Source organism: Accipiter gentilis, chromosome 23, assembly GCF_929443795.1.
Source record: "Accipiter gentilis chromosome 23, bAccGen1.1, whole genome shotgun sequence".
NCBI classification, from domain to species: Eukaryota; Metazoa; Chordata; class Aves; order Accipitriformes; family Accipitridae; genus Astur; species Astur gentilis.
Genome location: NC_064902.1, coordinates 3,078,017 through 3,096,237, shown reverse-complemented (window position 1 = coordinate 3,096,237; position 18,221 = coordinate 3,078,017). Strand labels below are relative to the sequence as shown.

General features: G+C 36.5%; 1 protein-coding gene across 1 annotated transcript in view; it reads right to left on the bottom strand.

Moving 5' to 3' along the window:
* Positions 1–18,221, bottom strand: part of VGLL4 (vestigial like family member 4) — a 92,188-nt gene that overhangs the window by 68,745 nt on the left and 5,222 nt on the right. Inside the window, exon 2 of the mRNA XM_049826796.1 lies at positions 15,713–15,789. Within this exon, the coding sequence (XP_049682753.1) occupies positions 15,713–15,776 (64 nt within the window). The 5' untranslated portion in view covers positions 15,777–15,789. The remainder of the gene's footprint in view (positions 1–15,712; positions 15,790–18,221) is intronic.

Below are 18,221 nucleotides of genomic sequence, written 5' to 3'. Positions count from 1 at the left end.
TGGGCTAGACAAACTGTCACTGAACCAAAGAAACTGGGGAGCATTTACCATCCCTAGTCAGCCCCCTCCCCAAACACTGTACAGAATTTCCAGTACTCTTCTAGCTCACACCAGCTGCTGGACAGTAGGAAATCATTAATACAAGCTGGGCTTGTTAAAAGACATATGGGTAACTTGGAGAGAGAAGTGGAGGAAACTGATGTTAATCAGAAGATTGCCTATTTGTTTTCCCAGTCTAAAATAAAATTTGGTACTTCACAAGGTTACAGATGGCTTCGCTTCTTGTAGTGACAGCATTCAGAGATACTTTTTGCTTGCACTTTTTGGGTCTTTTTTCAAACCCCTATTAAATTGTTTGTAATCATTCTGTACAACCACACCAGAAATAATTCAAAATCACCTCCACATTTTCCTAACTCAGTTATTTAGAATCACCATTTAATAATCACTATGCTTAAAACGAAGCGTATGGTGTAGATTCATTCATTTTTATTGTGTCATGAGAACAGAACCATGAGTTTTCCCACAATTACATGTGGAATATTAAGCAAGTACCCAGCCTGCCTACTAGCAGTGACCTTCACTGTGAGAGGATTCAAACACAGAGATTACAGTTCTGAGTCATAGAGGAAAAAAAAACAACCCTAAGATTATGGAAGGGAAAGTATTAAGAGAGAGAGCTCTTCAATGAAATATTATTTTTATTTTAAATTTGGTTAGATACATTTGCCTTTAAATGTTGAGATGCTATGTTTTACAAGAATGCAGTAAAAAGTCAAGCAAGTTTTCTTCTCCAATATGGGAGACAAAGAGAATCCGAAGTTTCTTTGAAAACAGACACAGCTCTACTAGAGTTTTGGCACATCATGAAGTGACTTACATGATAATAAGAAAAGTGACCAAGAAGGAAAGGGCACATGTTAGTGACATAAGCTTATCCTTTTTTTTGGACATTAAGAATGAGTGACTGGGTGAGCTACAGATACAAACACAAAGGAAATTATTGAAATTGTTCAGAAAAGATAAAAAGGTTTTATTGTTTTGGCAGAAAGGTACTTATGGCTCTTTCTACTCTGGTAGAAATTCCAAGCGGTTATCAAGGCACTGCATGAAGCGCTTCATGCATAGGCAACAACAACAATAATAAATATCCTGGTCATAAGAAGTTGGCAACCATAGCACTTGAAAGAAGGTAACAGACAGGTAACAAATCAAGGCCATGTACTGCTGAACTCTCAACAGTTAACGTTAACAATCAGTATCTGCATTAGTAAGTAAATGAAAGAGACTTAAAAAAGGATCCTCATTTATACCACAGCTGCTATTTCTCATCGGCAACAACAGGTATTCTACACCTCCTGCAGAAATTATCTTTTTTGTTTGATAACAGTCAAAGGAAAAGAAGTCACAAGGTAGCATCATTTGTATAAGTATTTTCCACTTCACTTCAATGCACATGCAATTGCAGCCATAAAATGAAAATTATAACCTCTTTCCAACTTAATGGAGAAGAGGGATCCAAAGAGGAAAAGGAAATAAAGAGTATGTAAAAATAAATTTAGAGTCCAAATTGAGAAATATATAAAAGGTCTTCCTTTACACATATTCATTATATTCATGAAATATGCATGGAAACCCATACTACATCACAGGGGGAAAAAAGTCTACTAATGTGGTCAGCAGACTCCTCGCTGCAGTCCACCGTCCACTCCCTCCTGTCTTGGTGGCACATCACCTTTCAGCTTTCAATAACCCTCATAAAGCGTAACATAACCCCCAGGACATCTCGCCTCGCATTTCAGCCAGAAGACCTAATCTGGACCTCCGCCTGTGAGCAGCACACACATATCTCCCCAGGCAGGAAATTACGCTCTGCTAGAGATCACCTGCGCAGTCACTACGCTGTTCTACCAGCAAGTCCACCTCTGCCACTCCACAAAAAATACTTCAGGCTTGTCATACTCATCCCATGCTGGACCCTTACTCTCATAATTTTCGTTCTAGTACAATACTGCGAGGCAGAGAGCATATATCTATCCTGTTTTAAAAGTGACTTTAAATTACTTGAGTGCTACCAGAAAGTACAAATCTACTGCTGTTAATAACTGAAATGGGTAAGGAGAGCATAAGCACATGCTTGAACAGTTCCATGAATGTTAGGAGTGAATAGCTAGAAGTAGTAGTGAAGACCTATATTTTTCTATTGCTACAATCTTCCTCTCATTACTAATTAATAAATATTTGGGTATGATTGAAAGCAGAAAGATGGTAGCATTAATGTGATTGCATTAAGGTCAGTGGAACAGCTCGTAATACCACTATGCCCTATTTCTGAGAAGTAAAAAGAAAAATAACTTTGAAACAGACCTGCCAGATTATTGAAAGATCAGACAGACATATGCATGCAAATATGAACAGATGACTATAAAAAATAGCCTAGCTAGGGAGAGCTATACTGGAAGCACATAAGAATAAAGGCAGCTAAATAAGATTCAAGTTGTTATTTCAGCATGACACTGTAGTTGTCACGTGGGTGTACCAATTTGTTTGCTCCTTCTGTACCTATAGAAATGGAGATATTAAGTTTTGAAGGGAGAATTAAATGAAGAAACGTGGCAATTTGTGCCTTTCCTGCATGCAACAGAGTTCTTGAACCCTTCAGCAAAGCTGCTGGTTGAGAAACCAATACTGTGCAGGATTATTTTATTAAAGATTTTATTATCAGTGGTGATAAAATACTGAAATTTTTGTACAGTAGATTGACAAAACAGATACACATATGCCAAATGACACTGTAATTTACATCACAGAGTAAATACTCTTATTATTGAGCACCATAATAAGCACAGTAGTAATTTACACACGCAAGTCTACTACATGTTCTTTCACATAATCCACAATCTATCTATGAAACAAAGTCACAAGATACTTGCAGGAATCCCAAGAGAGATTCACCATCCATATTACATTCCAGTGCAGTTACACTAGACAGGCTGAACCGGCATGCTTCAGGTGTGAGAGCCAACAAGTAACTGTCCGTGGTTCAGGGAAAACGTCCCCTGAAATACACCTACTACAGACTTTGGCCAGGCACAAGATGGTAGTTCTGCTGTGGTAAAACAGATTTCCCGTTCCAACAGAGAAGCAAATTACGGCTCTCCCTGGAAATACATGAATGTACGAATGTTTCTAATTTTAAGAGCTAACCGTTTCCTGCTGAGCGCTTAAAATTTGCTGAAATTCATGCCTTCCTCTGGTCTTCTGAGGGGCAGAATTTTCTTCCCACTTCCATTTTCAAGAATGGTGTTTGATTCCATTAATTGACCAATCTTCTGTGGCCGTTTTTAGCATCACAGATATGCATACCATACGTTTTGGATGGGAATTTAATTATGCATATTCTTCAATGACTAGCACAGCCACACTTCTATATAGTGCTGTAATACAAGTAAACATTACAAAAACACACTACTTAAACTGCAATACCAACATGTTCTAATTATTCATATAAACTTCTTCTTCTGACATTGTATTATCCTTTTAAAACATACTCTGCCAGTAGTTACAAAAGTGGGTATCCTGAGATTTGGTTGAATAACTCAGGAAGTGAAAAAGAAATTCATGAAATGTCATTCCTGATGTCAAACTACATTCCAGTTCTTAACTATGTTGGCATGCTCTGGGAAGCAAGGAGCTGGTCTGGTCAGCAAGTTAAACTGACCTTTAAAGGCAAAACATCTGTTGAGAGTCATGAGAAGTTCAGGCAAACGGATTAAGGCAGCTGACCCACTGCCTCATGGAACCACAAGATGCTCATGTAACCACTTACTGCTATTAACTCTGATAAGTCTACCAAGGACTTTATTCAAGAAGAGTCAGACAGCTCAGAGCTTCCACTGAGATTAGTTAACTATTATTCTACTAAAAAAAACCAAAACAAAACCCCCACCTATCTAGATTTTTGTGAAAAGGATGGACTGAAAATTTCCAAGTTGCTTTTCCTTTCCACAGAAAGAGACAGTGGAAAGCCCATTACTTTCCTTCATATTCAAACATTGAAAAATCACATTCTTAAGCCTAAGTTTCTCACATATTTTATTTAAGAGAACAATAATATTATTGATTTATAAAAATTTTATTAAGGACTACTATACATGTTAATACGTTTAAAGCTAATTAACTATTCAACTATACTTCTAAATATAGAGCTCATCGTTTTGAAATAATAGTTTGGTTAGGTAAATATGACAACACATAAAACAATATAATTATGGTAAATGCCAGCATTATACAATAAATAAATCTGAAATGCTCACAAAGACTGAGGCCCCTGCACAGTAAGATCACGAATTTCAATCAAAGGCCAACACTGCTGAACTGCAACGTATTTGAAATCTAAATCACTGTTTGAAAACCACTAGATTGTCTACTGATGAGATAACTGTGAGCATAAAAACTACTGAAAGAGGTCCTTAATTTATGTCAGAATTTGGAGGTGAGTTCAGAGGGGAAAGTAACATTTTTGCGTGTTTATATAATCAAATGCTTTCCAGGTCAGGCTAAGCAAGAGGTGCATTAAGATACAAAACTGGAAGAGAGACAGATGGAGCCATAGATGAACTGTCAGTCTTCTGCTATTATGAGCCAGATATATCCGGCTTTAAAGAAAGCAAATAAAGGCCAGAGATTTATAGTAATAAAGTTACAACTGTAATCCACAGATGTTTTCACACGAACCAAACAGCCAACATGGGCATGACCCAGAAAATAAAAGCAGTTACTTCTATTGCCACAGTTTCAGGAAAATTAAGCCTAGCACATGTACTAAAATTATTCCATTTAAAACAAGAACACACAAAAGACTATTTCTGTCCAGCTACTGTTTATAATTTCTCGCTCTTACAAAGCAAATTTAATTCCAGTGTTATGAAAGTATTATCGCCTAATGCAATACTGTTGTAGTGGAGGGACAAAAATAGCCTTGTAATACAGTGTAGTGTTTTGGGGGACCTTTCAATGAATGTGTCATTAAGTTTAAAATCAGAAGGGGGGGGGGGGGGGAATCAGAGGAGAGCAATAAATCACTCTTCACTCTTCAATTTGCTAAATAACAAGCATTTCTCCTTTTTAAGCTTATGGATGACAGAAGTTTCTGTAGTTTATAGCTGCATAGCAGATTTGTAGCCAGAATTATGCTTACACAAGTAATTGATTTTTGGTTCAGCAGCAAAAGAGGAGAAAAATTAAAAGCAAGTAATTTTGGCGTTTGCTTCTTGGGGGAGAAATATGTTCTCTTCAGCCTGAAATAAAGTATTGCTGCCTTTTTTTTTTTCCTTCCTTTTTTTTTTCCTTGATAGAACAAAAGGCATGAGTTAATAAAACAGAGTGTGATAATTGACTGTATCCTCCTTTTATTTCATAAGCCATTAATTAGGATGCTCATCTTGGACTGGAAAAACCCATGTTCAGATCTCTCCTCCTTCAGGTCAGAATTTGAATGGCATACCACAAATAAAGTCTGGGTTGCCAGCAAGAGAAAAGAAAATACCAAACATATGCTCATTAACTAAGAATTTGCATATCTCTATTTACAACAGAACTGTAAATATTTTATGATCACTTCACTAAAGACTGTATAACTGAAAAAGGAGTAAAGATTATATAGGACCACTTCAATTTTAACACTACACTGCTTCTAAAAGAATTGACTTTACAACATTAATACTGTTTTAAGATACTGTATGCATATGAAAACTGTGTATTTAACTAAACCCACCTTTTTTTCAGCATAGGATTTTTAAAACCCTAACTGAACACAAAGTTTACGCAGTCCTCCTTTCTTAAATATAATCTTTTGCTTACAGAAAAAGGTACCTCTAGATTTGCCTGCCTGCATAAACAAAACTAAGAATTGCTACGCTGCACCAAAGACATTTTCTTTCCCAAAAAGCCCTGCTTTGCCATCTGGAAAATGAATTACAGTCACTCCAGAATGTATGGCATCTGGCGGGTAGAACCTGAGCAACGGGAGGGACAGCATGGCTATCGGCAAGAGGCAACGAGGAAGCTGTAAAGCACTCTGCCTCTAACCTTCCCAGACACACGGATAAAGTGTCGAAATGAGTACCCTCAAAAACAATTAAATAAGGAAAAGTAGAGAAACAGTAGTAAATATACTGGATCCAAAACTTGAACTCATTTCCTCTTACTAATTCTGCCCCATATGAACACTGGCTTTTCATGTGTGACACTGGCATTTCCAAGCTTGTCCTGATTCTCTGTGCTCTCCAAGATGCGGAAAGAACATCCGGGGAAAGTACCCTGCCTTTCACAAGTCAGCCTGCAGTATTTCTAATTAAGGAAGAACCTTCCCCCCTCACAAATGAAATAAGCCAAATAATATTTACCACATGAAGAATGGCCAGATTTTCACATGCTAGTATATTCTGCCTAGCTGTAAAAACCAGTCCATTTATGTACTTTCAGTCATCGCCAGAAAACTTAACAGACTAAACCTAATGACTGAATAATTTCCCTGCATTGTTTCAAAATTCAGGATATAACAAATATATGCTATTGTAAAATAGACAAATTGAGCACAAAGTTCCAAGGATAGCATTTCAGAAACTACAGTCATTTAGAAGCGTGTGCATTGACAAGTTCCATACGGTTACGTATGTGCTATCACACTTAACAATATGGTATTCAGTCAGCTGCAATTTTCAGAGCAATGGTTGGTATCTGGTGACAAATTCCATTCTAGTAAGAAGACTCCTTCCCCTCCAGTTGCCAAACAACATTTAAAGAGATGGTATTTCTGTAAACATCGTTTACTTGGAGGTGATGCCACCGATCACTGCAAATATTTTATCACCAATTAGCTAAGAAGGATTCAGAAAGAAAAGACATATTGTCTGGCTCAGGAACTCTGAGCAGCCTATTTCCTGAGCTAGTGCAGCTTGGGTAGAAACGTCTGGTATGTTGAAGGATGCTACAACATGTTTACAGACTGTAAGCAGCTGAACCTCTTGCAAATGTTTTTTTAAAATTAATTCAAAAAAATGTTTAGACACTTTTGTTCCTGAAGGCATTACCATCACTCCACTGATTATGCTAATGGTGCTCTGCTATTAAAATACATGTAGGCGCCAAGCAGACAATTGCCCCATTTTCCAGCCTATTTAACAAGTTGAAAACATAACTCTACTCATTCTTTATTTCCTTGCTACAACAAACTTTGAGAAAAAAGGGGCAAAGCTTTCTGGACGTAAGAATATTTATTATTTTTTTTAATAAAAAAAACCATCCAGTTATCCTATTTAACACTCCTACTTTCAAGAAAACCCTAGAAATTATGAAATGGCCCTGACACCATTTACAGGAAACTACCCTGTGAAACCTTGAGTAATACAAACAGCTAAAGGGTTTTGAAAGACAAAAAGCAAAAGGTCAGGAATTCAGCCATTTAGGTATTTTACTAAAAAATAGATTAATTGATATTTAAAACAGAGAAGGAAGTATTTTCTGGTCTGTATGGGTTCATAAATTTAAAAGAACACCACTATGCATTAGTCATAGAGTTTTATTATTTAAAGTTTTTGGTATTCATACAGCAACAACAGATGATTCAGGCTGCATCTTAATGATCAAAACACATATGTTTTTCCATCACATTATTACTAAACTGAAACATCAGACTTCCATATTTTTCCCCCTTCCAGTAAAAAAAAAAAAAAAAAAAAAAAAAAGAAAGATGATTTATGCCACAGATTCCACTCCAAAACTAACAGGACTCCCCCCTCTTCCCCTACCATTGATCAAACATTATACAAATGACTAGCTGACAAATCTATTTTTAACACCTCTCATAGCTGTTGAGGGATTACAAATGTAGATCTTTTGCTGATACTGCTGCGTAGAAATCAGCTTTTCCTCCAGAAAACTTAAGTTTCTCTTTTGCTACACATCACAGATAAGCTCTGACTACAAGAACAGTTGCTAATTCATAAAAGCTATTCAATTACTTCATTGCGCATTAATTTCTGCAATTAAAGAATTCAGTCTATTACACTGAGTTGCAGAACACCAAAGTCTAACCATATGTCTAATTTTCAAGACCTAACTCTTTGTCTATATCAAATATCTGCCTCTTCTCTGAACCAACAGACATATTCATCCAATCACCAACCTGGCAGAAAGACAACCAAATCAGTATTTTAATTTACCATAAAAGAAGAAACAAACCGCCATATGGACAGTCCACTTACTTTCATATGAGAAATAATCACGAAGCACTTCTTACCCTCCTTTCAACCCAATAAGGGAAAAGCCTTCTGAAGAAGTCAGGTTCTAAATGAAAGGCCACACTGGGTTGGTTAATAAGAGACATCGAAGAGCTGACAAACCCTGATTAAAAATCCCCAAACTTTGAGAGCACTGAAGAACAACACGCACACAAAATACTGTTAAATTTATTTACAGAATGCAAAAGAAATATCTGGGTTAATGTGGTTGTGTTGTCCTCAACCTAGCCAAGTAGGATTTCAGCAAGTATTGTCCTAAAAATCAAAAAGTAGGAGGTTAAGATCAAAAACGACTCCTCCACTTACTGGAGGAGTCCTGAAAGTCATAGCAAGCAAGATTTTTAGTAGAAGCATCACATACGACCTTTTCATTATAAGGGCGATTTTTATCTAGCCTACATTGGGGAAAAAACAAGGCAGCGATTTAATCAGTCCTGCTGGCAATGGTATCTTAAGGTTATCTATAATGACTGCCAGCTTGCCCAGGTAAACAGAAACTAGCACGATACTCTTAAAAGCAAAGAATTTCTTAAGGATAGTTGCCCTATGAGCAATTTTACGGCGCAGCTATGAACTACTGTAAAAGACAAGAACCAATTTATTTGCTGAATATTCCCAAAGCGACAAGCAGAAAAGGAGCGCTGCCTACCCACTGAGCTCCGCGTCCACAGTAGCAACAGCGTCGACGGCATCAAACTCTGCTAGGACTTTTTTTGCCAGGTTGCTTTGCATGCCAATAGAGCTTAGGGTTCAAAAGAAGCGATGGCATTAGCAGTGTGGTGAATAAGGTGCTACGACTAGGAATTGGGAAATGCAGGTTTCCGTCTCTGCTTCCGACTCGCTGGCTGATCAGAAGCCGCCCCAAACGAGAGCGGCGGTGCTCTGCCTCCTGCCCCCAACGGTCCGTCCCGGCAACAGGGACCACCTTCTCTTATGTCTTTGTACGGCACCAAGTACTACAGGCAACGTTAACATTCTCAACGTTGTTACAGTGAAAAAAATAATCACAAACTACAGAAGTAATGGCAAAACAATGAACACAGAACAGAGAAGTGCTGATGTACTAACCTATTAAGTGTGTTATACCTATTACTGGGGACACAAAATGAAGAATTCTAGCACTAAGGGAAAACAGTTTACCATCAAACAGTCGATATGAGAACTGAGGTTCAGGGCACGAACATATTTTATATTTCAAAAGAACTCTAAACATGCTCCAGGTTGCCCTTATTGAACCAATTTGATCCCTTCCACCCCTAAAACAAACGTTCCATAAATGAGAAGTAATACTGAAGTATCTCTCAACTACAACACGCAGCTAAGACCTTCTCCATTCGTTTCTTTGTTACAAGATTTGCTATTTTGGACATATATCTGCAAATAAAAATACAAAGGGCAAGTCATACGACAAGATTATGTTCTATTAGAAATCTTTCATCTTGTTCTAAGTAATACTTTGCTATACAATATGTATCGTCCTTACTACAAGCATGCATCATTCCTCCCAGTTCTACCCAGAATGGGGTGAACTTGTGACCAGAAAAGAAAGAGGGACTGTGACGTGATACTGCTATATCACTTCTGGATAAAAATGCTGTCACTATTTCCCATTTTTCTGAAGCAGATGAATCTCTAAGGAAAAAAAAAAAAAAGAAAAAGAAAAAAGAAACAAACCCCAAAACAACCCACAAAAAAAAAACAACCCCAAGAAAACCCCCAAAAAGCCAACCTCAGATGAAACTGATCATTGAGGCTGTCTTTGTACTAATTGCATTCACATAGCAAGTTCCATGCAATTCCTTTAGTCAGCCAAAAAACCTTCAGGATCTCAAATATTTTCAGTGCTGATTTAAGTGTTCACAGAGTAGGCTGGAAGCTATTTAAAACTCTGCAAACATTGATATTAAAACCTGCCTTAGGCTCACTGCTCATAATTTGCTATAAATTTACAAAACAAACAGTAGTGTAGGTGAAAAGTCCTGGTGATGCTAGAAATACTTCATCATTAATATCTTCAACACAAATAGCAGCATTCAAGTCTAATTCTACTATAAATATTGCTTGTTTTGTATTTAAAGACAATAAGCTTATAGAGTCATCATCTTCTTCAACAGTGTTAAAAACCAGTAAATTGTTCTCAACTCAGCCTTAAAGTAATAACTTTTTAGGATCAGCTATCCAAAACAACTCATTGTTGCATATTTATTAATTATGAGATGGCAGCCAGCACAAAATTGATTCTCCTAACTGAACTGATTGATATGAGTGAAGAACAGCAAAAACTGATTTGTAGGTCTTGTCTACATGAGGACTTTATTACTAAATAGATTAGGGCAGGGATTTTAAAGCACAATAACTCTTCTGTACTAGAAATATCAACTGTATGTTCTAGCTTAATTATTTGAAGTGGATTAAACTAAACCACATAAAAGAAACTGTTGCCAAACAATAATAGTGTCCGCAGGCAAGGAGTGTGGAATAGCAGTTCTACGCTTCCACGCGTACAAGGATGACGCATGCGACTGATGGTACATGTGCAAGAAGCATGGCTTGATCAAAGATGACTTTTTTTTTTTTTAATGTAGCCCTGTATCAGTTTTTCAAAACATAAATCAAGACTGAACAGGTATGGAATTGGTACAATGCATTAGAATGCAAAGCTATTACCCAGGACTTTATTGTGCCATTTACTGGCTGTTTCCAATCCTTTCATTTCCTTGTGGAAGTATATGTTCTTCTGTTTGCCAGCAACAGACTTTTCACTACATTACTCTGAGAGAGTGAGAAACAACATGTTTTTTCTCATTCATTCCCATATTCTTAAACTGGACTTGCATATTGGAGGGAAGTGTTAAGTAAAGTGTTACTATAAAATCAGCACAGTGCTTTCAACACACCCTGCAAGTGCAAGTCCTTTTCCACATTTTCCTTCACTATTTTCCTCAATAACGAGATTATGCTTTTCAAACACTGTTTATAACTGAAAGACCAGTTCCCAAACCCCTTTATATGAGATAAATACAAAATTATAATCTTCCTTAATATTTGAACACTTGCTGTTCAACACAGTTACAAGAAAAAAACCTGTACTTTCAGTAACTCTCTGCCTTCACTTAAAATACTACCAGCTTATACTGCGGCCTTCTAAAAATAGCCAGCTTGAATCCTGAATGTATGGGAAACCAGTACAACCCCAGTAAGAACAGTATAGGAAGCAAAGAGGAATGGAAGAGTAATGAGTAGTATCAAGCATCTAATTGTAAACTTCATTTTTGCAATTGTACAATAACCTACATTCAATATGGTTTCCAGCCATGATAACGTTAAAAAGACAGCGTACATACACAGGTGTTAGAAATGTTCACTTCATATAAAGCCCGCTTCTGAAGCACTGAAAAAAACCAGCAAAACCTTACAGACGCCACTTACAGATAAAATAGTTGCACATTACCTACTCTGGCACTGAACAGCTGCTCATAAACAGCACAGACTTCCATCATCCCTTCCCTTCGCTATTGACAAGTAAGCCGTTAGTGACAAGCCTTCAAAATGACTGGCTAATAATTACATCATTGTATGCTCTCCTTCCACTGCAATGGAAGACCAAGTTCGGACAATAAGTAAACAATGAACTCCATTAGGAAATATCTTTATCCTCTCCTTTAACTGTTACCACCTCTAAAGGAGTGTCTGTCTGCTTTTGTTCAGCTTTTTTGTTTTGTTTTGTTGGGGTTTTTTTTAAGTCCAGATCCACTAGACCATAAGCTTAAATAATTGCTTACATCACAGTGGTAGTCATTACAAATAGAAAATTACAAGAATCATTTCTTCTCCATAATTAATCATTTCCGTGACACAGTAGTTAACCAAATGTGTTTCATAAATTTTCTTTGATAACAAGTGCAGAATGATTTAAACTGGAAGCTGTTGAAACATAGTGTAGTTCACGAAATAAAACAGAGATGCAACTGAAAGCAACATATAGTGCTAACATATCACTGAAGGTCAACCTTATTGACATAGGTGCAGCTGCAAAGAAAACCAAACCAAACTAAAAAAAAACCTCAGGGTCCTATTTGTTTAAGAAACCAATAACCATTCTGGGAAATCTACACAGGCATACATCTCATTCATTTCTTTAAATGTATTTGTTTTAAAGAGCGTGATTTGTGTGTACACCAAGACACTTCTAGATTACTTGGCACTGCAGTGAGTGCCCACAGAGGTAAGGGGATCCTTCCTGTTAGAAAGAATTAAATTCATAAATACTGGTAATATTCCTCCTCTCAATATACCCAGACAAACAAGAAAATTAAATACCTACCAGCTTCAGGCAATAAACCTTGTTTTTTAACAAGAACCTGTTTTTGCACCACTTGGATTCAGTAAATGCACTTGAAGGCTGTTGATTTATATAAATTGGTTTGAAGTTGAGATTGAGATGGGATTAAAGCATATCGGGGTCTGAAAGTTTGCACTTTAAGATGTCTGCAAGAGGATTGAGGGTTTATGTACAAATAGTACTAACACTTTCAAGAAAAGAAGTAGGGAAAATTATTGATGTGTATGAATAAGAGACCACTAACAACTTCATCTAGCTTTATACCTTGTATAGGAGCATACAGAGTCTAACTTCAAAAATATTTTATACGCATTGTGCATGTACTTCTCACACCAGATGACAAGGAAGAGTTACGACTACCTTTATTTTTCTTATAAAAACTGTAATAGTAAACCACTTTGAAGAAAAATAATTTTGAGATATTATAGTTAAAATGGGTATCTTAATTGCTTAAAATGATCTTTAAAAAGTGGTAAATTAGCAGGTTTCAACTCTTACATGGCATATAGCTTAGATGAGAATATTTGAGGTCAGTTGTATTGTCTTAACAAGTAGATTTATTGTTTCACTATTGGAATCTAACCACCAGTTACTTGGTAGCATTGTCATGTCAAGATAGCATATAGCAACATTTCCTTTGCTCTCCATTCAAAAAATAGGATAACATTTTGACCACAAACTGTGCAAAGGGCATCAGGAGTTACCGGTTAGACAAATTTATATACCAGCACAAAAATAAAAGACCCAGGGTAAGACAGAAGTATTTCAGAAATCAAATTAACCTGAAATCCTTATTCAAAACTTTGGAAGCAGGAAACTTCATGATATCATTAGAAATGTCAAAAAGAACCCATTGGAATTTTTTTCCAACGAATCAAAAATAAAATTACCTGCATGTATTACTTAAATACAAGAAACATCACTGAAATGAATTCAATAGTTTGTTCAGATACCGAGTATCTGAAAGTAATCTGATTTAAAGGAAAAAATAAAAAAAAAAAAGAAAAAGAAAAGAAAGAAATTATTGCACTCCTGGTCGTGACTGGAGTATTAGAAACTCTACGTAGAATTCTACATGTTGGACTAAGTGAATAGGGGATACAGAAACACAGACAGGGCCACTGCTAGAACTCCAGGAGCAGCAAGCTAGGCACTTTACTGGAAAGTTCAATGATAATTTCTAAATTCAAAATTAAGACTAACCTCAAGCTGTTATTAAGACTAACCTCTGCAACACAGAGTGAAGTCTGGCTGGTGCCATTTCCACAAAAGCTGACACAAAAAAGTACAAGTTCAGTGACTGGTCTGGACTACTCATTTCTTCCTTTTAGCAGCTTTTCATACTACAGCATTCTTGGTGTACAATACGCACAGCAACAGGACAAACTGAGAGACAGCATAAGTTAGAAGCTGCAGAGTGGCAGAAATCTAATTAAGTCTAAGTGGTAAAACTAAAGGAATGTAAATTAGAACCAGATACATATCAGCTTCCTCCCATGCAAGTTGCACTAAATCAGACTTCCTCTGGATTCTCTAAATTCAGCCCAACATTCCTACCGTGGGGAACTCAAAATCAAACTAGAGTCTGAGGCAATAGTTAACCAAAGAGAATGCACTTAAGCTTAAGAAAATTGACAATACATAATAAAAATCTATTTTAAAAAATGTAATCAAAAGAAAATAGGTTAAGCTTTTGCCTTTTCTACAAATATATGTTAGTTTACAAAAGAAATCCCCCCAGGCCAAAATCACGGTTGAAATTATTTCCTCAAGGATTTCCACTGTTTTTCATTGTACCAGTAATAGTCAATAACTGCAGAAATCAACCAAATCTTCCTACTAGGGCGGGATCTGCAAAAACTTGGTACTTATCCAGTAGCAAGGTGAACATGAAAGAACAGCAAAACCAATATTCATTATAAAGCTAAGAGCCAGTAATACACAAGAGCTCATCAGGGTATGAAACCTTCATTTTATGAACTTCTGAAAGAGCGAGCTACTGTTATCTTGACAATTTGAAAATACAGAAAAATTCTGCGACTTGTTGTCCAAATACACTGTGTTTGTTTAGTGTGCAGTTACTTTAGTAAGCTGATTAGCAACAGCAGTAAATCAATTATTTTATTCAACATTCAAGGCAACTACTTTTCAAAAAATAAATACAGAATAGAGGAACAAAGACCAAAAGAAGAAAAGCTGAATTCATCTTAAAGGGTGATTTTATGCCCAGAAGCTACACACAAAAGCAGTTTGAAATCCAAAATACAATTTTTCTAGTTAGCATCTATTCAGGTTGATACCCAAGATGCATACACTTCCTGAGTGCTTACACTACCTGGAAAAAAAACTGACAAAGACATTTATTACTGAGCATGCAGGTAACAATCTGATCTACAAAGTAGCACTGCAATTTGGCAGAATTGAAAATATTATTCTAACATTAGTTAACCCATCTTAAGCACTTGTTGTCAGCCTTAAAAGCAAAAATATTACCCAAATGATTGGCAACATGAGCCTCTGTAGCTGCAACTGACATCATTTACTATGTTGAAATACTGTACTCACCGTTTAGTAGCAGTGAAAGGAAAATAAAGTGCTCATTACTAAAGACAACAGTCTACCTCTTATTTTTTATGAACTGAAAAGGAATCATTGCAGCACACTCATGCCCACCCAGTTATGTATTCTTAAATGAGAACAGGTCTAACTGGTATTATTAGGGAGCTTGGGTTCTCAGATCATCCTTAGTTTGACAGCAGTTCCCTTACAACTTTTTGTCTACTAACAATGCAAATGCAATTGGGAAAAGAGGGGCACCTCTATATGCATTAAGTACATTTTCAAAATAACAGGAATAATTCTCTCTTGCGTAGCAACCAATTAAAATGCAACATACTGGTTTTGCGCCCGAGGAAGACAACCTTTGAAGGGCTTCTGAAGACATTTTTCTACATGTCTTAGATTCAGTAAAATGCAAAGATCGATAAAACCAGCATCTAGGCCGATATATAGTGCAAACATAAAGCATCTGGATCCAACAAAGCAGAGAACTAAATTTCAGACTTACGTTTCTCATCATCAGCATGTACTAGAGATGCTGCTCTCGACAAAACATCCAATGGAGTCTCCATTCCTCTCTGGATCCTAGAAAATTCAGAGCCAAAGTTTCAAAGAGTAAACTCACAGAGCCCTTACCACCACATACTGGGTGGTATGCCGCTTTTTCATAGCATACACACGTCAGGTTTTACAGAAGTAAGTAGTAATGGACAAGACTATGACAGCAGAAAGAATCAAAAATCCACATTTCTGCTGCTATTTTCATGTTATACCAGCACAGGATTTGTTAAAACTAAGTCATTGCTGAAAACAAGGGAACACCGTAATTAGCTTTCTCACCAACTACTCATCCAAAACAAAGCAGGCGACCGAATTCTCAAGTACTTGACTGAAACTGATGACTGCTGCTCACCTATGTTGCAACAGGGTTATCTGCTATATGTTACGTTCTAAGCGTTTTTGCCTCCCACATGCCAGCCTTCCATCCCAATAAATAGCTACTTGAGACAATATCCAAAGATGCGACTCATCTGAAGTGAAGACGACAGCTGGCCTGACTACCTACATGAGGCTAAGATTGCTTTAGATCCATAGTATTCAATAAACTCCATACTCTCCTATGCCCAAAATAGAATCATCCAAAGTTTATAAGCCACTAAGGCATTTTCTTACTCGTGAACATATAGTCAAACACTGGGCATAAGTATATATAACAATGCAGACAGAAAACTTGTATAATCGTAATCACACCTCAGTAGCTGCTTTTCCTCCCTTACACACATAATTACACGTAATTCCCATACATGAAAAATTAACACCATTACATAAAAACACACATTTCAGCACTATGCTAAGCAACAAACTCTCCCATAAAAAAAAAAAAGTATTAGAGCTTACATAAGCCTCTCAAAGCTTCACATGAATGGCTTCAAAACTAAAAAAAGAAGTTTCAGTATGAAATTCAAAAAGATAGGGAAAGAAGGGAAGAAAGTAACATGTTATCAAGATGCTTTTGTTAAAACCCCAATAACTTATACGTGTTTTTAAGTAAGAAGGCAGCAGCATAGACAGAACTGTTAAGAAAACAAACGGAGAAAGAGAAAAGCCAGGACTGCTAACAATTCCGTGGGTTTTTTTCCCCACAAAACTAGCATGCTATTCTGTCATAAGAACTGTTTACTGTAACTTACTTTACAGTACGAGCTTAAAAAAAAAAAAGGTAGCGGCAACTACAGAAATCTCAAACACATGTACATAGACTTAACAACAAGCATATGTTTGTGAAGCAATTTCCTTGACTTTGCACTATAAATAATAAACCTCGCTATCCTCCCTCCCTCCTCCTACATATTGTCAAAGACTTTAAAGCTAATCAAAGATTTTTAAAGCATAAGAAAAAGGATTTTTAAAGTATTTTTAAGTTTAAAAAAAACATATTTTCAATGAAGAATTGAATCCAGTCTTGCTTCCATAGAACTGAGACATACGTGAAATAACTAAGTATAGCGCTTGAGGATGAAAACATGCATTCTCCCTCCGTCAGAATCAGTTTTTGTTCAAGAACAGTATTTTAACTAAACTTATAAAATCAGTTAACTCTTTGAATGAAAGAGAGTACATGTGGGCAAGAGGTTTTAGAAAACAAGATCTTAGATTCTTATTTTACTAAGTCTGTCTTCATTAAATATTTCTTTATATCACATTTGGCCACACTCTCTTCCAAATCAAAACAAAGATTTGGAAGAGAGTGTTCAGTAAAGAAGCCTTCAGCATTGTTCCATTTTGATCCCGTAGACCCTGATGCTTGGTTTCTTTCATGCTTTTTGTTTTCTTGGAGTTTAAAATAGCACCACTTTATTTCTCCCCAGACTGTCGATAACTGACCTTCTTGCACAAATTCCTCTAACAGAGTGAAAATTCAGTTGGAAAAAAAGATTAAAATATGTCTGATCAGAAGATGCAGCTATACCAAACTGATAGCCAACTCATGATTTAGTACTAACCAGCTTTGTCCTAAATTTCAAAGACAGCAATACAAAGCTTTTTGGTCAACTCTTTAGAAAAACCCTCTTGACAAAGAACAACGCAAAGGATGTTAAGATGTCTTTTATTGAAAACAAATTGCTGTTTTCTTTAAGTTTTTCAGTAATTTTCAAATAATGGGAGTAGCAGATGCCCAATCCCTTTCCAGAACATGCTCCTAGTAAGAGAATTAGCCAGTGACAGAGGTCCACATTGAGAGAAGGAAACAGGAACCAAGTCTTAATTCTATTCAGGAAATTAGATACTTTAAAAACAACTTCACTACAACTGGCCTCAATATAGTTTTGTAGCTTTGCATATTATTAAAGTTCGTATCATGAGAGAGCTGCAGAAGTGTTTCTCTCACAGTTAAGGCGTTGTGAAGAATGTTGTGCCCATTCAAGAGCTTCTTTGAAGGGATGCTCTTAATACAGAGATCTGCACATTTCAGGGTGCAATGCCATATATGCTCTGATTTTCTAAACATGCTGAAC